This window comes from Leptopilina boulardi, unplaced genomic scaffold (assembly GCF_019393585.1).
Source record: "Leptopilina boulardi isolate dan_hultmark-lab unplaced genomic scaffold, ZJU_Lbou_2.1 LbouV2_30, whole genome shotgun sequence".
NCBI classification, from domain to species: domain Eukaryota; kingdom Metazoa; phylum Arthropoda; class Insecta; order Hymenoptera; family Figitidae; genus Leptopilina; species Leptopilina boulardi.
This window is the reverse complement of record NW_026137863.1, coordinates 1365560-1389801: the sequence shown is the minus strand read 5'-3', so window position 1 is coordinate 1389801 and position 24242 is coordinate 1365560. Positions and strand designations below refer to the sequence as shown.

The following is a 24242-nucleotide window of genomic DNA, read 5'->3' as shown; positions in this document are numbered from 1 at the left end:
TTCACATAATTATTAGTTTAATTTTTTTTTTCTAACGTATTATATTTAAGTTTTTGTTTTTACTTTATAAATTCTTTAATAAATAATAAGAATTGTATTATGTAAATAATTAATTTTACCGATTTCTCCCCAAAAATTTGAATTTAAAGACTATTGGTTGAAAAAGGCGGGAAATTCAAAATTCGTAAAATTGCGCAAAATTCAAATTTCTTGAACATCTAGTTTACTATAATTATTAAATTTCGAAAATTTGATAATATTCTAAACGAAGAAAATATATTATTTAAAAAAGAATGTGGATTGTGAATGAAAAACACCATCTTGATTCTTTTTTATCTTATTGTACCAAAAAATTGCATCTTGTTCACTTATATTTAGTTTAATATAATATATTTATAATTTATATATTTGTTAAACTTAATTTATAATAAATATTTTGTAGTTATTTCATTGTTGTTGAGACGCTTTGTAACAATGTATGTGAAACATTCTTTTGCAGCTGTTGTCGTTTTATCGGTTTATTTTTTCAACGGAAAATTTTTTATTTTCGTTGGGAATTTTATTTCATCCCTACGTCACATTTTTCTACAAGGCGTTTTTGCAATAAGTTTCTAATTAAAATTAATTAATTTTTTTTTTTGTTAAGAATTTTAATGTAATAAATTTTTTTTTTTAATTAATTATTTAAATAATTAATTAATAGTTCTCTTTTTTCTTTTTTTTTTATTAAAAAAATAGTTTTTGTATCTTTCTTTTCTGAAATTTTTTTTGCTGTTTAAATTTATATTTTGATTATCGATAATTAAAAATACAATTTTATTTTTCGTCGACTTCATTAATTTCATTTAAAAATCAGCAAATATTTTACAAAAACGCCCCGTAATTTTTTTTCATATTTCGCAATAAAAGTTGTATTCTTTGAAAATATTTTAATTCGTAGCCATCGAGTGCTACTCTTTTTTTCTTTTTTTTTTTATCTTTTTTCAGGAGCTATAAAGAGACTCTAGAAGTCTTAAAAGTGATACGTGGAATTAGAAAAGACAACTACACGTTTAAGATATTTTATAAAGAAAAAAAAATAACTCCTAATTCAGCTGCTGCTTCTATTTTGAATCGAAATTTCGAATTATAGAAAATGACAATCTTTAATTTATTTAAATTTAACAAATTTTTTTTTTTTCATCAACAAATAGTAATTAAATTTAACACAATTAACAAAATTTTGTTTTTCTACAAGCGAAAAATTTAACAGAATTTGTTTTTAAAACAAATTGATAACAAAATTTTTTTTTTCCTAATTAATAATAACGGAATTTTCGTATTCTAACGATAACATGAATTTTTTTGCATTTAATAAACGAAATTTCGATCCAGTTAAAGAAAGCGAAAATTGAAAATTAGATTTTCAGTAAGCGATGCTTACAAAAAGTTGAAATCTATCTTAGAATTAAACGATCTTTCGATAACTACTTCTGTCAAGAATATGGAAAGTTTCTCTCTTTTCATTTTTTAATAATAATATTGATATCTTGTTTTTCTTAAATTAGAACGGCAATGCATTATTCGTGTGACAATAGCGAGGGCGATGGACAATAATTTCGATAAACAGAAAAAAATCTAAAACGAAAAAACGCAGCTGCGCAAGTGATCGATAATAAAATTGTATTATACAAAAAAAAATCCACTCAAAATACAAAAATATATTTCACTACATTTTCATTATTTTTTTTTTCTTTTTTTTTTTAATACCACTTTCTAAATCACGTGTGCCACTAAATTCTCTCGACTAAAGTTTACAACAAATAGGAAAGTCATATTCTCGAGTATATTTATAATTATTTGTGATCTTTCTTCCAATTAAAAAGCACCATATTAAACACTTTGTCGAGATTATCTTTGGTACGTGATTTCTTGTTATTAATTATTATTTATTTGAGTTTGAATTTTCAAAGCAACCATTTTCTTTTTTTTTTGTTTTCGAAAAAGAATATTGTCAAATTTATTTTTTTTTTTTCAAATCTGATTACATTTATTTTCCATTTGAAATTATATGAAAATTTGTTGTATTTAAATTTTAAAAATGCAAAAAAAAATAAATTTGTCAATATTTCTCTCTATTTTTGAAAAAAAAAAAAAAATTGGTGAAAAGAATTTATGTACTTTTCTGTTTCTTCTCTCTCGCTCTCTTTCTCACTTTTGCAAAAAATTTTTCGAGAAGAAAATGAGTAGAAATTCCGCTCACTAAAAATTGTCATATATCACAATTAAATTTTTTTTTTTTGTTTTTTTTTTTGCATTGTAACAAAAATTCTTAAAATTAATACAATCGAAAAAGTTTTCAACTTTTACAATATTTGACACACAGTATTCGAATTCTCGCAGTATTATTCATTTAAATTACCAGAATTTCGTAAGAATTGCAAATTATTAACGTCACTCGCGACAGTCTCTATCAAAAGTTGAAAATATTTCAATAATTTTGTCTTTTGCAATAATTCTAACAATTTTAATAAATTAATAATAAAATTTAAATTTCACAATTAAATTAAATTTCATATAAAATTGATTTATTAAAAATAAAATCTTGTCAGGAATATTTTTCAATAATTTTTGAAAATTAAAAATCAACTTTTTTCTGAAACTGTCGTTGAATGAGTTCGTTTTCAATAAACAAAAACAAGTTTCCTTTTTTCTTTTTTGAAAAAAATTGATTTTGCCAACGAAATTTAAAAATAATTATTCGAATTTGATTTTTAAATTTTACATTAATAATAATGATGATAATAATAATTATAGTAATAATAATAATAATAATAATAATAATTTACGAAAAGTCTTGCTTTTTTGCTTGAAAATTCACTTATCAGTAAAATGTAGAAGGTCTAATCATAAATCCGTATGTGTTCGCCCTCTGATAACTTGAAGCAATACAGTTCGACGTAATTTTTTAATCACAAGACACAGAGGCAACCATTTATCTTCCAAGACGAAGCCTAGCAAGAATCTATCGAATATCAACAAGCACAAAACGACGAGATGAGTGTAAAAAAACTTTTCTCCTCGTTTCGTTAAGCTTTTTATGAGTTCGAAAATTATTTTACAAGATTTTGTTAAACAGAAATTTTTTTTTTTTTTTTTTAAAAGAGTATTTTTTTCTTCACATTTCAATATTGTTTTAAAAAATTGTTTTTTATAATATTTATTTCTTCAAATAAAAATACTTTTCCAATTAATAAATAATCTTGTGCTTATTAATTATCGAACTCTAATCGCTTTCTACTAAATTACTTAACCCGAACAACCACAACGAACTATTACAATGATAGAATATATGCATGTCCGTGTGAATCAATGGCAGTTTACATGCATGTGTTGAATAGACAATTTTCTTTCATTTTTGACACGCGCCTTTATCGAGCAAAAAAAAAATATATTACGCTTGGAAAATTTGTCACAAATATTTCAAGAAAATCAAGCAATTCAGAAATTTTCCAGGCGAAAAAAAAAAAAATTCTCACGACACCCTTTTAGTTACGTATCCTTCAAAAATTTAGGATTTCTTAAAATAGAAAAATAATAACACTGAAAAAATTCATTTTTAAAAAAAATTATAATTTTTTTTTCCCTTTTCGAAAAAAAGAAAATATTTTAAGTCTTTAAAAAGACATTTTTTTGTTTGTTTGTTGAGAAAATGTTAATAAATCTACAAATTCTGGATGTTAGATGTTATCCTATTAATAAAGTAACGTACTCGCTAATCGTAAGCATATAGATCATTAATATGTATAATATACTAATAGTGCTAAATATATATTTATAAATCTTAATGCGTGAGATCTGAGACCACGAATTCAATTATTCCGATCTGGAGAAACCTTGTGCTCGCTCTGTGTTCTTTTTTTTTTCCTTCTTTATAATTATTATTTGCAATTTAATTAAAATATAAAAATTATTGTCCAACGGTAACAGTAATAGACCGTTATTTAAAAAAAAAAAAAAACTCGAAAAAGAAAACATTTTTCAAAAACTATCGAGTTTTTAATTAAAACAGACTTTCTTTTTTTTTAAAAAAACAATAAATCTTAAGAGCATATTTAAAAAAAAGGAATTTTTTTTTTTTTTTAGAAAAAATATTAGATTTCTTTTTCTAATTTTCTTTACCCCATTGTTGTTTCTTTTCTAATTCTGTTTTCATTTTTAACGTTATTCTCTCTATTTCGTTTCTTCTGTTTCACTTCTCTATTTCGTCGATATTAAAACACTCGATAAAAATTCGCAAAACTAAAAAAAAAAGATAAATTCGAAAAGTGGTAAATTTCGCGAATTGAAAAATATAAATCGCGAATATTTATGAAAGATACGCAACCCCTTGGGTTCTTTTCTAGGGGTTAGCAAAAAATAAAAATTTTAGCCCATTTAAAATAATCGAGCGTTGCTTTGTTCCGATAATTTGAGATTCTGTTTTTTGTATTTTTGTTTTGTTTTGTTTTGCGGTTCCTCTAGTAAATTCGGAGTCTATTGAGCCAAACTAGAGTCTTGTGTACTGTTGTGCTCCCAGGACTTGGTCGTTGCGACAGTTCCAGGTTTCTACTCGATGTGTATCACCAGGTGCTCCAATTTGCAAACTTGATGCCGAGGAAATGCAGATATTGAGTGTCTCCGTTAACGTTCTTGTTTCTTGATAGCTCGTTGAGCGAGCAAATTTCAATAATGGCTGATTTGAATCACCATCAATGCTTCGTTGACGTTTACGTTTTATTTTTTCATCTGATTTCCCATCACTTGAGCTCGTCATCTCCCTCTCGTGATGTTGTCGCCTGTTACGAAAAGATGCAAAAAGGATACGTAATGTGGGAAAAAAAGGAAAACAAATTAGCAAAAATTTAATCGCGGTTCCAAATAAATTTTTTTTTCACGAAAATTAAATAGAAAAAGGTGATTAATTTAAAATAAATTTTTCTTTAAGTGGGACAAAATACGCGTTTATTGTTGGCGATTGTTTAACGAAACGAAAAATGAAACTCGACTCGATCAGAGAGATAAAATTCGTAACTATTGGCATCTTGTTAGCTAGATTCTGTTTTTTTTTTGACACTGAAAAGAAATCAACTCCGGGTATAATGTGTTCATTGTTACACTACAAACCGATCGCCATCAATATTTTGTAAGCCTCTCAAAAGTCTGAGGTTGATATCGATCGAAGGTCGAAGAAATTTAGGTGTAAGCATCTATTTGATAAGACGAGCGATCGGAGATTACAAGGAATCGTGATTAAGGGTATGGGTATGGATGGTAAAATATTTGGTTACAACTCCATATCTCGCGTCTCGTCCTCGCTGAAGTCGCTCATTGAAGACTCACTGTCCGATGACATTCCATTCCCCGTACCATTTTCCTGGTCCCTAAGTGCCTCTTCTGTCGCGTATTTCCTTACATAATCTAAAATCCACCAAAAAAAAAATAATTAATTTACGAGAAAAAAAATATTTATTTAAAAAAAATAGAAAAATTTCTTTAAAGTACCTGCGACTTTTTTCTTGTACTCCTCTGGCTTGTGAAGGTACATTGCAGCTGCATCGCCATTTAAGGGATCAATTGGATTAGGATATGTTAACAGCTGTGGTAGAAAGGACTCGAAAATATTTGAGAGATCTGAAATAAAGAAAATATTTAATTTTTGAATTTTTTCATTATTTTTTTCTTTTTTGATTTTTATATCAAGTTTTACATTTACGAAAATAAAAATAGATTTTTTACCATACAAGGCTGTCCACGCTTGATTGATAACGTCGAGACAGACGGTACCCGATACTTCATCAATGTTAGGGTGGTAAACCTTGTTCATAAAACCGATCGAAGGAGATTTGAAGGGGTAATGTTCTGGTAAATGAACCCGCACTTTCCATATTCCTCCTTCATATGGCGCTGAAATTAAAAAAAAATCGTTAAAATCCAAAATAATTATAATAAAATATTTTTAAAAATTATTTTAAAATGTTTTTTTTAAAATGTAAAATGTTTTTTTTATTAAAAAAAACTTAATTTAAATGTCATTATTTAAAAAAATAAATTTTGAATAAAAAAAAAAAATTAATTGCGTTTTGAAGATGAGAATGAAACAAAAAACTGCGGAAGGAGAAAAATGTAACTTGAAGACAATTAAATAAAAAAAAAAAATAAATATGTAACCTTGCAGTAATTTAATCAAAGTGAGACATATTACTTGTCACCTAATACAGCTTCTAAGGCAACATATTGAATCATCAAACTGGATTCAGTAGATGATAAAACACCCACACAATTAATAAAGGAATCATGTAAGAAAAATTTCTCTTACGTACATGACAATTATTCGCAATCAATTAACAATTATTATCAATGAGTATTTTGTATAAAGACCAAATTATTTTTTTTTCCAACTTTTTCATTTAAGACAAATTATATTCCTCATTTTATTTTTAATATAAAATTTAACCTATTTTTAAAACATTTTTTATATAAAATTTATCCTATTTTCAAAACATTTTTTTGTATATAAATATATATGCAAAAAAAAAGATATATAAACATATATTTCGATTCATTTCAAATGTTAATAAATTTTGTGTACTAAAAAGTAGGTCACATATTTATTTACAAAAGAGTGAATCCTACATTTATCTATTCACAAAATTGTATAGGATTTTAGTATATAAAATATTAAAACTTGCATTACATTGAAAAGAATTTTTATAAAAAGAAACGTTTGGCTTTCCAAATGAAGCGAAAATATCAAAGACCAATGAAGAAAATGAAAAAAAAAAAAAACAAATTCAGATTGAAGTGTTGATAATAAAAATAATATAAATTATTAATAATTAATTAATTAATTATTATAATTAATTATTAATTTAAAAAAAATTTAATTTTTAATTTATTATTTATTATTAATTATTATAATTAATAAAATTAAAAATTAAATTAATTAATCTAATTAAATAGTATAAAAACGCTATTAAATTTAATTTCACAAATGACATTTTAAAATGTATGCCGGTTTTAAATAATAATAATAATAATAATAATAATAACAATAATAATTGCAAAAGTAGTAAGCATTCTATGCAAGGTTTTCTGCGACGTATGTTTAACAATGACACAAACACAAACTTATTAATCAAATGAGGCAATGAATATGAGTTTTATAAAAGTGATCTTTTTCATGATTCACAGAACATTGTTTTTTTTTCGTTTTAATTATTTTAATTAATTTTTTTTAATTATTAATTTTTTTTTAATTTGCAAATTTTTAGAAAATGAAAGTAAAAAAAATATTTTTTATTCTGCGAGAAACGTGCAAAAGTCTATAAACTTTAATGTCTAGATTAAAAAGTATTATAAAAAATATTTTGTAAGAATTAAATTAAAAAAAAAAATTAACTCACGTAATTCTAGAATCTAATTTTTATGACTGATTCAGTGTCATTTAAAGTAAAAATGATATGTGCGATATTGTTTATATATATATACACATACACGTGCAATGTGCTCACAAGAATCCATAATATAACACTTGGCCATGAAGATTCCGATATATTTTCTTGACCATATATTTTTTTTTTATTAGATCATTTAAATTATATAATTTTTTTATTTAATCGTATTTTGAACTTGAAAATCTAAAAACTATTTTTTTCAAAGGTTGCAAAATTTTTCTAATTTATTTAGAAAAATAAATTTTTTTAATTATTATTTTTTTTTTTTTTAAAGCAGTGAGCTTGTATTAAAAAAAAATCAAAGTAATGCATTTCTTCCCATTCATATGACAAAATCGAAGACAAATCTAACCTTGGGTCATCTACTGAAAGTTTCGAATGGAAAAATAACATCATAATCATGAGATAACAGTAAATAAATAGAAAGCCACATTTGTATTCAGAGGTCAAATTAATTTTCTCTTTATTACTTACGACTTTGGTAAGTAAACCAAATAAACGCAACTAATCACGTAATTAACTAAGCCAGAACAATATATATATATAGATTAATACAAAACGTCCAATAAAAATATAATTCATATTATTTTTAATTATAAATAAATTTTATTTTCTAATAAATAAATACCAATTTTCTATTAATTATTAAATTAATAAAAATTAATAAATTACGAAATTAAAAATTAATGATAATGATTTTTTTTTTTCAAATACAATTTTTGAAATGAAAATAAGACTTGGAAATTATTATTGAACTGATAGAAAATTTATGTGATCCCTTACATTCCCTTGACATACATTTGATGACCCCTAATAACGGAATATCTTCTTAGCTATGAGACCTATCTAACGTTTATATGCAAAGAAAGTGGGACGATTTCGATTTGTCAGTGAGACTCAAGATTAGCCCTAAAGAAAACAATGCTTTTATGTGAATAAACAATAAAAAATAAAAAAAAAAACTAAAAATTAATTGATATTATTATGTATGACTGTTAATTAATATTATAACATTTTTATGTTCCGGACCCGCTAAAAAAATTTTTTCTCATTTTTTTCATTTTTTAAACAAAAAAAAAAAAAATTATTAAAAAAATAATTTAGGGGGTCCGGAACATAAAAATCACCCTATATAAAAATTGTATTGTCTCAATTTTATTGATTAAATTTTTTACTTTGTATTATATGAAAAAAGGAATCGCGATAATTTCTGGTGAAAGTACTATACATATATATATATAGTGCTTAGAATAAAGTAAATTGAAGTAAGTGGAAATCCTGGTAACAGAGTTTTCAATAAATGTATCTAAGAAAAGTAATCCATGTTTAATTTTTTTCAAATTTTAAAACTAAAATTTTCCAAATAAAAAGGAAAAAAAAATTTTACTTTATGTTTAAAAAAAAAAATTTAGTTTTTAATTTAATGTCATTTCCAATTAACTGCTATTTAATTACAACTTTTTTTTAATTCTAATTTTTTTTTTAATTTATTAATTCTTATTAAATTAAATATATCGTTTTGTTATTTAATTTTTATAAAATATATGATTTTTAAAAAAAGTTTTTTAAAAAAAAGTTTTTAAAAAATAATTTTTTCTATACTAACAGCTCTCGTTTCAGAATAAATTTCCCCGTTCTGATTAACACGTATTTAACGCTAATCAAAAATTGATTTAAATTACATATTCAGTGAATGTTCTAGTTCGCACTTTCAACTTTTTTAAAAATATTAATATACAGAAAGTTATATATTTTACAAAATACAAGATTATGAAAATTTTAATTTACTAATCAATTATCAATATGTTTAATTATTAATTTTTCTTTTTTAACAATTATTGATTTCTCTTTATTAATAATTATTTATTAATATAAATTTATAAGAATTTGATTTTTCAAGCCAGATAGTAATAAAAAAAATTTTAAATAAATAAACTGAAACAGAGCGTGGATTTAATTAAAATAACATTTGACTGACATTAAATTAATTACATATTCATTATTATTTTTGGGACTTTTTTAAAATACTATGGCATTATGTAAAATTGAAAATTCTTTCAAAAATAAATTTTTTCATTGTATTTAAATTTTTTCTATTCTTGCGATAATAGTTCAATTTATTATTAATTAATTTTTGACCTTATATAAATATTTTTATTAATAGTTTTTAATTATTATAAAATACTAATAATTATGGATAATAAAATACGAATAAAAAATAAATAAAAAAAATATTAAAAAAATATAAATTTAAAAATAAAAAATACAAAAATAAAAAAAAAATTTCTATGGGAATTTTTTGTTGATTCTTTTCTTTGAAATTACTTTGAAACATAGTTTTTTTCTCTCTCTCTCTCTTTTTCTGTAAAGTGTCGTTTACATCGCCAGGCATTTATCTTGACAATAGTGGCGGAAATTACGCATTCTCTGGATTCAGTATAATTGCGTAAAAACGTTCGTAACTTGTCGAAACGCGTAAAATTCAATGAAGCTCATGACATGTATTTTTTTTAGTTTCCTCTCCCTTTTTGTTTTTGGAGTTAATTTTTCCACTCTTAACTCACGAGAGGAGATTAGCGCATCTTTAGTGATAATTATTTTGCGATGATAAATATGTATATATATGTGTATATATATAAAGGACGAGGAACAGGACTGCGTTAGTTGTACGCATGCGAAACCCAGGAAAACTGGGTCACTAGGGCAAGCGCGCGGTGTCGGACCCGAGCTGCACTTCTATCGAACCCTGCAACTGCATCTGCATGTGCAAACGCGGAAACTAGATTCTGTGTGTGAACCATAGCAACCATAGGAACCAGGCTTCCTTTGTGCTCATGATACAGTTCACTTGCGCGCACAATCTCTGTCCATGATCCTCGTTTTACAAAATAAATTATGCTAATACACTGCAAAAAAAAAATAAATAAATAAATATTTCATTAAAATAATCTTGTACCTGTCTATTATATCAAATAATTTTTTTTTCAATTTAATAAAACTGTAATCGTACCAAAAAAATTTTTGAATTAAATAAATTTTTTTAGTATAGGGAGAATAAAATTTATTTTAATCGAATAATTTTTAATTGCAAATAAATTTTTAATTGCATCAAATAAATTTTTAATTGTATTAAATACATTTTTAATTGTATCAAATAAATTTTTAATTGCATCAAATAAATTTTTAATTGAATTAAAAAAAAACTACATTAAAACCAACAAAATTTATGTATATGTGACGCTCCACGAGAAAAGGGACCTAACGTGCTTTTGACTTAAGGTTCATTCACTGTGTCATTGCACGGTAAAAGCGAACCTTAAGTCAAAAGCACGTTAGGTCCCTTTTCTCGTGGAGCGTCACATATTAAAAATAAATAAAATTTAATTGATTCAAATAAAAATTATTCAATTCAAAAAAATATTTTTTTTTTTAATCGAGTAACCGATTATTATTTGAATCAAAATAATTTTTTTTTTTCAATTTAATAAAACTGTAATCGTACCAAAAAATTTTTGAATCAAATAAATTTTTATTTGAATTCAAAAAAAATGCATTAAAACCAACAAAATTTATGTATATTTAAAAATAAATTATTTATTTAATAAATAAAATTTAATTGACTCAAATAAAAATTATTCGATTCAAAGAAATATTTTTTTTAATCGAGTATAACCGATTATTATTTCAATCAAAATAAATTTTTTTTTTCAATTTAATAAAACTGTAATCGTACCAAAAAATTTTTGAATCAAATAAATTTTTTTAGTAGGGAGAATAAAAATTTATTTTAATCAAATAATTTTTAATTGCAAATAAATTTTTAATTGCATCAAATAAATTTTTAATTGTATTAAATACATTTTTAATTGTATCAAATAAATTTTTATTTGAATTAAAAAAAAAACTGCATTAAAACCAACAAAATTTATGTATATTTAAAATAAATAAAATTTAATTGACTCAAATAAAAATTATTCGATTCAAAGAAATATTTTTTTTAATCGATTATAACCGATTATTATTTGAATCAAAATAAATTTTTTTTTCAGTGCAATAAAACCCGTTTTTTACGATTAATTAATTTAAAATTAAATTTAAATGAAAATAAAAATGACGATAAAAAAAAAATTTTATTTTATCGTTTAGACTGTATTATTTAGCATAAATTTAATGCAAAATTCCATGAAAGTAACAAAACTATCTCTAAGCGATAATAATTGTTCTTTGTTCTCATTTTGTTGATTATGAACGCAGAGGTGTGAATTTACAAGGGCATGTACCATTTGAGGATATCTTGAATCATTATACATATGTAAATACATATTTTCTCGATTCACAGTACCTTATATGCTAATTAAATTCTCATTATTTTGTCTTCATCTATGAATTGAAAAATAAAAAAAAAATTTTTTTCCTCTAATCTCGATTTTGTAAATATTTTTAATAAAATTATAAAAATTAAAATTCACCAAATTTAGTAAATGTGAATTTAATTTTAAAAAAAAGAAAGAGAATGCTTAAATAGGTCTAATAAAATTTATCATAGTGAACTAATATGGAAGCTGTTATGGAATATCTATTAAGAGAAAGTGCGAGAAAGATTTTCGAATGGAAAAATAAATGTACTATTTATTATTCTCACTGGCACACCCAGAAAAAAAAAGTTTCTTTCAATCAATGAAGAATTTGTTTCTAATAAAAACTATAATTATTACATAAAAAAAAATCCAAAAAATTATTTTTTAAAAACATTTTCTATTTTCAATAAATTGTTGCAAATAATTAATTATTTATAGTTTATTTAATTTCTCTTTTTTTTCTATTTTCAAATAAAATTAGAAATTGCTTTTTAATAACAATAAAAATTATTCAGAGAAAATAATAATTATAAATAATATAATAAATAAAAATAATATTATAATAAATAATTAATTATTTATAGTTTATTTAATTTTACTATTTTTTTTTCTTCTATTTTCAAATAAAATTAGAAATTGCTTTTTAATAACAATAAAAATTATTCAAAATAATAATTATTAAAATATTATTTAAATTATAATTTTATTATTTAAAAATCGACAACAGGAAAACAAACACACCATTGCATAATTTGCCACTTCCGTCGAAAAAAGGGGTTTGGCACACTTAAACATCATCAAAATATAAATCTTTTTTTTTACGATTGAAGCAATAATTTGTTAAATCATTAATTATAAAATAAATATTACATATAAACTTTTAATTAGTTTCTTAATTGCAATTGCAACATTAATTATAGCAACAATTAAAATTAATATTTATTTTAATTAATTAAATCCACTATCTTTTGAAATTATTATTATTATTATTTTTTTTTAATTTTGTATTTTGTAAGGGCTTTTAGCCTGTTAAATCAAATAAAAAAAAAATTAATTATTATTATTATTAAAAAATATATATATGTAAATACTCACTCCCTCGAGGTCCGTAAAATTTGACGGAAAATTCGTTGAGTCCACCTAAAATTGTCACTTCGTGTTTGCTTTCTATTCTGTTTTTTTTTTAAAAATAAGTTAAGGAATAAAATAGTGGGTGTCTATAAAATATATATATATATAATTAATAACAATAATTTAATAATTGCTGAAAGTAATAGAAAAGCAATAATTAAAGGATTAAGCAACTATAGGAAAACATGATACGATAGCACATATATATATGATAGAAAGTAAAATAGAGATAGTAATATTAGAAATTGAAAAATAACATGTTTAACGAAAAAATAAAATCATGACTAAAATGAAAAAAAATTCCCTTTCTATTCGAAAAAAAATTTATTTTTATCAAATCTCAGAAATCAATAATTATTTCTACCATTCACTAAAATAATTATTGTTGATTTCTAAAACGATTGAAAAAGTATATAAAATTACAATGAGAGTTGAAAGTGTTACTTTTTTTTTATTATTATATTATTTAACTTTCATACTTTTCCCCACACATACGTTTCTAAATTTAAGCAAAAGAAAGAAAGAAAGAAAAACAAATTAATCACTCGACAAAAGTTAAATATAGAATAATATGTCAAAATCCTAAATGCATTTCTTGAAACTTTTTACAATTTTTTTTTTTTTTTTTACTATAAAAAAATTTCTGTCATAATTTTTCATTAGAATAAAATTTTTTTTATTAATTTTTTTCCAATCAAAATACGATTAAAATAAAAATAGAAAATTATTTTACACAAAACTGTTTCATTCGTTGTGAAAATCAAAAATATTTTGGCAAATTCCTATTTGTAGAAAATGACGATTAACCGACAATATACTTTTTATAACGTCATCAAAAAGCATCATTTCCTGACTAAAACTCATCAACATCTGGTTAGAATTAGTGAAAAATAAATGAACGGGCATTCAGCCAAAAGATTATAGAAATTAGTTCTTTTATATTTAAAAGACACACGTGGCTTTGAGAAAATCAAATTTTCCTAAAAAAAAATTTTTTTTTGTCTATTTTTTATTTAAATAGATAAAAATATTATTTTCCTATTGAAACTAATATAGAATTTTCGTTAGAAAAGAAAGAGAAGAAAATAAAATTATAGAAAAAATTTTTGTTTCGCGTATATAGAAAATATTTATTGAAATATATTCATATATATATATATATGATAAGAAGATCCAAATTATAGGGATGTGTTAAAATGACGATGCCAATTAGAGACACTATCAAATAAAAAGAGAACAAGAAGCGAGTGAGATCCATTAGAAATAATGCCACGGTCTATTTTCGTTCAAGAGCGTTCATTTACGAAACTCAAGTCACAATAAAATTGACTTTCAAATTTTAATATATGTATATTTTTTTTCCATCCAAAAAAAAAAATTCACTCCGAATTATTTATATATACAAAAGTTTTGATCAAATATAAAACGAAATTTATTTTTTGTATTTCAAACATGAATTTATATTAATTACAATACGGAAATAATTTATATAAAAAAAACTGTTTTTTCTATTTTTATAGTTCAAAGAATTATTTCGTTTAAAAAAAATTTAAATAGCTCAAATTTTAGTAATTAAATTTAATATAGAATTGTAGATTTTAAAGATTTGAATAAAAATTTTCTAAAAAAAAAGAGAGTGACATTTGGAAATAGATTTTTTTTTGAAAATAAATCATTGTTATGATTTCAAAGAGATGGAAATTCTTAATAATCACGCATTTGCGCGCGCATGTACATATACACACACTAATAAACTTAATACAATAAAGAGTGTTCTAGTTCAATGCCCGCCGTTTTAGAGCCTGTTGTAATATATAAGTTTCTACCTTCCTTCTGAAAATCGCTACTTTCCTATAACAAAGAACCTCAATCTAATACACACGATCCTTTAGGAAAACGAATGGGACAAAGGGAAAAATGCAGTTGCATCATCATTTTTCCAATATATATTATGCCAAACTATTTATTTTCTCAATAATTCACTATAAATGCAAAAAATATTTTTGATATTTAAAAAAATATTCAATTTATATACAAATATTTTAGTTTCCAAAAAAAATTATTCTCACAAAATAATTATAATTAGAATTTAATATTATATTATTAATAATTTTCTATTTATAATAGATTTAATATTATATTTAATTTAAATAAAATAGAATAACTAAAAGAGAAATACGATCTTGATCTTCAAAAGTTATATAAAAATCAATAAAGAGCTTTGAAAAAAAAGAATGATGAAATCTTTCGAGTTTCGACAATCACGCACGTTTTTGTATTATATATGTATTTTAACCTCAATTAGAGAAAGCTTTATAATTTCATATTGAAATTAGAATTTGGCACGATATAAAAAAAAGAAAGAAACCCTAATTACATAGTGTAAAGCGAAGATTGGTTCCAGTGAAAGAAAATCATTCTAATATTCACGAAAATAAGCTATAAAAAGAAACTTGAAGCTCATTCTAGAATATTAAATAAATAAAAAATTATTTCATTTTTTCTAATTAAATTTTTCCCCCTATGTATAAATAAATTATACGCGTTTTTATAATAAAAAGAAAAAAAAACGATGAGCGATAGAGCACAAATGATTATGTGAAACGTTCGTCTGTGACGTATTCTTTCGAAAGCGAATAGATTTTAGCGTGCGTGTAAGCACATGCAATTAATATTAAGTCATCCGTAAGTTTCCTTTTCGACCAAGGTCGCGTTGCAGATCAAAATGGAAAATAAAAATGTATGTAACACTATTAATTGTTATGTCAATGACGCATGTCAAAGGAAATCAAAAACTTTATCAAATTTTCTGAAATCTCGACTTCTTTTTTTTATACAACTCTGACGAGAGTTCTATTATTGATTTTAACTTCAAAAGAGAGATGAAAAGTGTAATAGGATTTCTTAGTTTAATCTGATTTACACTCACTCAGAATAGAGATAATGTGCTTTTGTATTTTACAATTACACGCGTAAAGTTCAGAGGATTTAATTAAATTTTCGTACTCTTTTCACATTTCCACTTTCTTTGAATCATTTTAATTATTTTATACGAATAACTATTAATATCATTTATTCAGTATTTATGAAAATTTTCATATGAACAATAATCCTGTACTGTCATTTTACCGCATTTAATTTTTAGGTTATGTTAATGATAATGTTAACCTAATTTTTTAAATTAAAATTTACATTTCGAATTTTGATTTACTAAAATTAAGAATTTGTATTAATTAACAATTTACAAATAACAATAAAATGAATTATATAATCAAGGGATACGCGCTGACAAATTTTTGACAGAAATGTCATTTTTTTAACATCAATAATGCAAAATAATCATAAATATATACACAAAGGGTTTAATTCTCAATTCAAAGTGATTCCAAAATTGGCACTCCATTTCCCGTTAGCAACAGGGACAATATATTGTTCATGAAATACACCTGATTTTTTTTTTTTTTTTTTTGACATTTTTATACACAATAATATGAAAATCTGCGCATATATACAAAACACTATACACAATCAGCTGGTTAAAAACAGCTGTGCTTGTCATCGGCGTAGCACGAGGTTAAATGCCCCTCCACAAAAATAAAATCCCATTGTTAAATTCTTTATTCAAGTATATTTACTTTCTATCATAAAAGAAACTATCATTGTCCACTTTCAAAAGTTAAAATTTAGATAATTTTAATACAAACCTTTTATATATATATATATGTAATAGAAAAAGAAACATCAAAATAACGAGAAAAATTGAGAGAATTAGAGAGGGAGAGAAAGAAAGAGAGAAACAGTACAAGAGAAAGACAGATGCAAAGCTGAGAGAGAGAGAGAGAGAGAGACAGGGAGAAAGAAGCAAAAGAGTGGGAGGTTAGAGAAAGAGAGAAAGAGTCAAGGATACAGTTTGATAACGTCCGTGTCCATACGTCGCTTGCCAGCACTTGGAGACGACATTTTTATTGTTGATTATTGGAAAAGCTGCGGAGAGCCCGTGATGGCGCAGTCTATGAATCAGCTGAGCCGATTCTCATGTAAGGGCCTCGCAGGCACGACACTGCACAACTCCAATCCAATTGTCTTTCTTACTTGAAATGCACTTTATGAGGGGGTTTCAGTCTCTAGCAGCAATGGCAGCACCGAAAAAAAGAAACAAACAAACAGTTGCGACAATCAACCGTCTACGAATTAAGAGTGAGAGAAAGAGAGAGAAAAAGAGATTCGTCAATGATCCGATTTTTATGTCCGTACTAAGATTTGTGGTCCGCTGATAAACAATCGAATCGTCCCTTTGTTCCAACACTTCACAAACACCAATACTAAATTATCATCATTTTTTCTCACTCTCGACACGATCATCTACAATTTTAATTTCAAGAAAAACGCAGAGTCAACACGAAATGACTTATTAATTAGATACGCGAGAAATTACCGATTGATAATGCGAAATTTTGCGAATGTCGAACACTATCCACTTTTAGTTATACGGATAATGAAAACTTCCGTTCAGCGGACTTGTCGCGATCTGTCAATCCGAGGACTGTTTAACGTTAACACTACACAATTTTCCAAAAATCACACAATCTCCGTCACAAGCACTTTAAAATCTCGATAGCAGCACTAGCCAACTGTAGACTCTGCCAGGTTGCTAATCGAGCAATCGTTGCCAAACAATCCAGACTGATCCCGTGAATGCAATGCGCACACACTACTCGACTCTGCTGCGAAAAGCAATCACAAATACGGACAAAGGCTTCACATGCGCATAAGGGCATGTGTAGACACAATATGTGTTATCTTTGTGTGAGTGTGTTCTCCTATGTTGTGTGTTTCTCCAGGCGTTATGTACTGCGCCAGAGTTTAGTTTTTTTTTTGAATTGTCGTTAGGCTATTAAATTTCAACCAATAGCAAGTTGAGATAGATTAGAACCAGCCAATCCGTGAAAGTGAAAGGTAAAACTTGTGGAAGCCATCTTTAAATCCCCTACGCGGGAAAATTCAAATTCACATAATGCGCATGCGTCAAGTTTGTTTTGACATCTAGCCAACCAATCAGTATATGCCGCGGAAAAATTCAAATTTCTAGCATGTAAATAAATATTAATAAATAGAATAATTGATTAATAATTAATTTTTAAATGAGTTAAAATGTAATTTCAATTCAATTAGTTAAATTATTTATAACATTTGATGTTAAATTAAAAAAAAAAAACATTAAAATAAATATATTAGTAATAGAAAATCATTATTCAGTTAATTTAATAGTTAAAAATATTAAAAATAATTTGAATGACTTTTAATATTTAATTATTATTTTATAAATTAAAATATTATAATATCAAAACATACCTGCAATAAAAATTCTTTTTTAAGGTGAAAATTGTAGTTTTTTCTTGCAGTTAAGGCTCAAATCAATGTATTGAATTATAATTGTAAAAAGAAATGATTATAAAAATAATTAGGGCACTTTTTATAAATGATTCCTTACGTGTAACTGTCTCCAAATTTTATTTTGACATTACTAAAACAAAATAAAATCGTTTTTCATTTGTAAATAATTTCTTGAATATTAAAATCACAAATTTTAAACTAATTAAAAAAATTATTAATAAATATTTAATTTATTAAAATATTATTATTATTATTTAATAAATAAAAATATTAAAATAATTACTTTATACTTACTAAATAAATAAATAATAAATTTTAAACAATTGTTTTTTAATCATCATTTCTGTTTATCGTCTAATCATTGTAAAGTGTCTGAAATAAAGTTTTATAACAAATCAATTTATTGTAAAAAAATGTACAAAAGTTTACAAGAATTACAGTTGAATTAATTGTTAATAATATAAAGTTTGTAAATGGCACATGTACTTTATATTTTCTATTAATTTAATTTCATCATTCATGCATTTCACTTGTCTAGATTAAAATCTTAAGTAAAAAAATAAGAAAAATAAATTATAATTTACAAAATATATAAATTAATTTGAAATGGAATTTAAAAAAAAAATTTTTTTTAAGAAAGTAAAATTTCTTGAGGCAAGAATAATATTGAAGTTATTTTCGTTTTTCTTCTTCATTGCTATACTAATGACTTTAGTTGTAAATTCTATTATGATTTGAATACTGATTCGGATTATATATTTATATGATCGATCTATTATCGGCTAATACTTTTACATATTCATGCAGATTATTGTAAACGTCAAATAAAGTCAGATATTCATTAATGAAGATTACAAAAATTTTAAATCACAATTATTTTTAATTTTTTTTTTTTATTTAATTGATGAATTTAACTGATTCAATAAATATAATATTAATAATAATGTGAACAATTATAGTAATTTAAGTAAAATTCAATTTAATTAATTCCATTAAATTTTCAATTCCTTGAACAATTTTTATAATTTAAACATTAAAATTATTCTAATAAATTATAGTCTCAATATTAATTTAAAAAAATAGAATTCAAAATGCCAAAACAATTTAATGTAAATAGAAAACAAAATCAGTGAATTCTGACTTTAAATTCACGTGAGGGATTATTGCACCTTAAATCTATTTAATCACGTTTTCTAAATTCGATATTTTCATACACAACATTTAAAAAAATTAAATAAAAAAATTTTTACGACCAAGTAGGTGTAAAGTTTACTTTAAATAATTAAAAAAAAAAAAATTCAATTACCTCTAAGATTAATATAACGTACCACAGCACTTCTTAAGCAAATAATGAATACTGTTTAGTGCCTACAAAATAATTCGTTTTGTTTATAAATGCAACTTTTCTCAAAACACAATATTAAATGCCCAATATTTGATATGTATATACTAGCAGTTGTTTTCTTTCTTCAGTATCTAAATCTTAATCTAAAAATTTCTATTTTTCTTTTGATTTTCTACTTTCGTTGATATTGCAATTTAATATTAAATTGTTTCTGAAATAAATTAATTAAAAAATTTACTTGTCACATAAATATTGTTAATAAAATTTGTAAAAGTGCAAGCATTGTTTTTCATTTTGATTGTCGTTTGAACTATTTTTAGTGCCATTAAATATTTTTTAAATAAAAATAAAATATACAAAAATTGTAAAAAAAAATTAGAAAAATAAATAAATAAAAAAAGAAATTTAATAATGTACAGAATTATATTTTGAAATGTATAATTTCAAAATGTATATCAAAAATTTTGTATACTTGTAATTTAAAATATATAAATTTTTGTATAAATTCACGTTTTAAAATGTGTATATAGATTTAAAAAAGTCAATTGAAAATGTATAAATTAAAAAAAAAAATAATAAATTAAACGTGTATAAATTATAAATCTGTGTAAAAATGTCTAAAATCATAACTTTGTCGAAAAAGTTATTATCAAGTTATCCCCAGAAAAAAAAAATGTCAGCGATAACCATAATTTAAGATCCGTATAAAATATATATGAATTTTTCGTTTCGTTTTTTTTGTTTGTCAATTGCCGTTTATTCTACGGCTGTTTTACGAGCGAATGCTGTCAGCGACAACATTTCATTTGGCTCTGACTGCAATCGTGAAAATTCAATTTCTTCGCTTGCACTATTTTCTGTAAATAGAAAATCAAATAAGTTAAATTTTCTTCAATTTGTTTTCATTGAAAACAAACGATATAATATAATACAGTCAAATCACAAAAGTGACGTGTTTGAAATTTCATCTATTTTAATAGAAAATTTTATTTAATCATTTTTCTTACCTGAAGGTTCAATTGGCCATTGTTTATGAGAAGGCGCATAAAGACATAAGAGTGCCATAATGTAAATATTCCACATTCCATAAACGCCAGTAAAGAATGCTGAAGTCATTTCTAATTTAATATCTTGATCCCATTTCCATTGTCCTTCTGCTACCTTTACGCAAAAATAAAAAATAAAATAAAAAATGTTTCGTCACAAATTCTTTTATTTAAATATAAAAAATTTTTTATTTACCTCTCCAAGAATAAATCCAGTGATAGTTAAAGATGCACAGAGCAATGTTGCGATCATAAGAAATTTGAAACGATAAATAATACCTTCATAATGTAAACGACGAGCGCTACTCATTGATGGTAATGTGGCTCTTTTAATACTGATATTGGTGAAAACCTTCCATATTATATAACACAAAAATAAGAAATAAATTCCCGCTGAAACACCAGCTAGAATTATAAAGCCAAGCTGTAAATTTCATTAAGGATAATAATTAAATTAGAAAGAAAAAATTTTTTAATGTAATAATAAAAAATATTTTAAAAATAAAATTAAATATTTTTAAAAAGGATACAGCTATTTGTGCACCAACAGTTGTGACCCAAATGGAATGGAAAGGATTTCTAATGTGAACACCACGTTCACACATATCGAAAAATAAGAGTGATAAACATCCAATACCAACTGCGGAGAGATGACGCCAATAGGATTTCAAAGAACTTCTTTGATCACCTTCCTAATAAATAGAAATTTTATATTAAATATTATTTAAATTTGTAAAGTAGACGGAAATTGGATTTAACTTACTTGAATCTGGTAGTTTCATTGTTGACATGAAAAAAGAAAATTTATTATTATTTAATAAATAATCAATTGGTTTTTTATTATTGAAACTCACCATAAGATGTTCGCTCGCAAATATTAACCAGAATGAGAGAAGAGTCGCGTAAAATATACCCTGGCGAATATCTTCCAAAAGTAACATAAACGGCATATCAAAAACGAGTGTAAAATATTCCAAAGGTGCTGAAAAATAAATAAAAGTTTCCCTTTTTCATTATTTAACGGAAATTAATATAATTTTACAAAATGTATTACTAAATTATTAAAAAAAAATATTTAATAAATTTTAAATTAAATAATTTACCATTTAAAAATGTGAGGGATATTCCAAGGGTTAGAAGCATATATTCCAAAAGTGCAGGCGATCTAGTAAGCATATTAACTCTTCGCCAATACCATAAAAGAAGGCACACAACAATTGGAAAGTAAAATGTTTTCAGACCAACCCAAACTTTTGTAAATCCTCCATTTTGATTGATAGTCTGTAATAAATAATTTTTTCAAAACGGAAAAATACAAGTAAAAATATTTGTAAATTATATTTAAAAAATAAAAATACTTACAGTAAGTAATAAATCGGTAACGTAGCCTAGTTCCTGGTTAATATTTTTATCACTATCTGCTGGAAGACGAATATTGAGCAAATAATAGTCATGGAAAAGAGAACCCAATTCAAAAAGTGAAACAAGACTGCAATTGTAATTATATTGATCCATTTTCTGAAAGTGAATCAAAATTTCATTAAAATCAATAAGAATTTAATTTTTCAATTAAAAAATAATATTTTTCAGTAATTTTCTTAAATAAAAATTAAAAAAAATTAATTACTCACATTACTGATACTGCATTCTAAATTTCTTTCAAATTCCGAAGAAGCATACATTTTCCAAGCATCGTCAGGATCTTCTTTATTTCTATATCCAAGTCTAGCGTCAATTGTTAATTTTGTTCTCGGTGCTGAAAATTATAAAAAAAAAAAAATTATACTTATTTATTAAATAATTTTATCTTAATTTAACAGTGTAAATATTTGTATTTTTTTAAAAAAATACTTACGTATTGTGATTTTGCTGTGATAAGCCATTTCAACATGCAAGACACCAATCAAACTATGATGCCAACGAGAATAATCCAATTGAACTTTATCTCGAGGCAATGGCATCTGAAAATTCACAAAAATTTAATAAAAAAAAAAAATACTTAGTAACAAAATATTTTTCGTAGAAAAATTGATATAAAAAAAAACATTAAATTATAAATTTTGGTTTACCTGGAAGGTGAAGACAACTTGAAAGGCTTTCAAGTGACTCTCGTAATCATCAAATGTGTGTAAATCAACAAGATTACAAGCTCCTTTTCCTCGGGAATAGTACCATTTATCATTCGGTATTGTTCCATTAATTCGAACATCCTTGCAGGTATAACCAAGAATAGTCTGAGTGTTCGATGGTGTAGGTGCTATAAAAATTAACAATGAATATTCAATAAATTTCAAAAAGTTCAAAAAAATGATATAAATTAAAATTTTCTTTGTAAAAATTAAATTTTCTTTTGTTTTTGATTTGTTGACAATGCCACATGCAGTATATAAACAATGACAGTGAAAATAAATAAATACTTTACCAATGAGACCGCCAATTAAAAAAGAAGTGATTTGTCCTATTATCAGCAACGACACTAGTACAGAGAGCTTTCTGCCACTTAAATTTTCAATAATTGTGCCTTGCATTGTGTCGGAAATTTATTTTAAAATAACTTAAATGTATACACGCATCGAAATGTCGGAAGACAAAAGGCAAGGAAAAGACGCCGGTGTTAACAGCGCCACCTTGAGCGTCCTTGTTTATAAAATAATAATTAATGTTAAAAGAAAATATTATTTATTTTTTTTTTAAATATTTCTAATTATTGGTATATAGAGAAAAATTTGTTTTTATTAATTTATTACTAATAAATCTATGAAAATAAGTAAACATTTTCAAATAGAAACAAAGAAGTTTGATAGAGCGACGCCTGGTGGCGGAACTTGAAACTATAGTTGCGTTTAGTCAACGCGAGTCGGACTTCTCATTTGTGTGTTTCGTGCATTAGAGTGAGGTAGCGCCAACCGCCAAGTTAAGTTTTATTTGAAAGTTAACTGATATTTGCTATTATTAAAGAGTTTTATTGTTTCTAAAGTATTTTCAACAATTATAGTCTATCAAGTATTGTTAAATATACGATGGTGAAAGTGTTTTGTGTGTAAAATGTGTTAAATCATCGACGATTTTGGAAGATGAGCCACATCGTACATCGTTTCCAATCTCTCATCATGTGTTTAAAGGTATACAATTTATGTTTTTTGCATGAAATTAATGTAGTTTGATGAGTTAAAACAATAATCTACTGTATACGTTTCTATATATGTATGAATATTAAGATATACATTTAGTATTTCTCAATGCGTTATTCGCATACATCGACATGAAAAAGCAATGAAAAATCGAAATTGTTTTTGAATAATCATTTTTATTTTTGATCCTTATCGATATTAAATAACGTAGTTTTATGTAGGGGTATATATTTTACATGGAAAATTGTTGTCCTTAATGTAGAATGTTCTTTGACGCGTCAAGTATCAAATATTGAAACTCGACTTATTCCGCCAGAACATGTACATACATTTTCGGGCATAAAATTTGTTTTCATTATCGA

The 24242-nt window shown here is 24.3% G+C and overlaps 2 protein-coding genes across 2 annotated transcripts; both read right to left on the bottom strand.

Moving 5' to 3' along the window:
- Positions 1-321: 321 nt before the first annotated feature.
- Positions 322-17819, bottom strand: LOC127282477 (ubiquitin-conjugating enzyme E2 H). The gene is made up of 5 exons (XM_051306736.1): positions 16872-17819; positions 12929-13005; positions 5758-5925; positions 5524-5652; positions 322-5439 (listed from the first exon to the last, which is right to left on the bottom strand). Exons 1-5 carry the CDS (start codon positions 16922-16924, stop codon positions 5306-5308), a joined length of 561 nt encoding a protein of 186 aa, XP_051162693.1. The 5' UTR covers positions 16925-17819; the 3' UTR covers positions 322-5305.
- Positions 17820-20091: 2272 nt separating this feature from the next.
- LOC127282461 (protein wntless) lies at positions 20092-23339 on the bottom strand. Its single transcript, XM_051306704.1, has 12 exons — positions 23172-23339; positions 22819-23006; positions 22605-22710; positions 22381-22505; positions 22112-22267; positions 21853-22030; positions 21604-21731; positions 21513-21518; positions 21280-21441; positions 20946-21173; positions 20711-20864; positions 20092-20560 (listed from the first exon to the last, which is right to left on the bottom strand). Exons 1-12 carry the CDS (start codon positions 23275-23277, stop codon positions 20460-20462), a joined length of 1638 nt encoding a protein of 545 aa, XP_051162661.1. The 5' UTR covers positions 23278-23339; the 3' UTR covers positions 20092-20459.
- Positions 23340-24242: the final 903 nt, after the last annotated feature.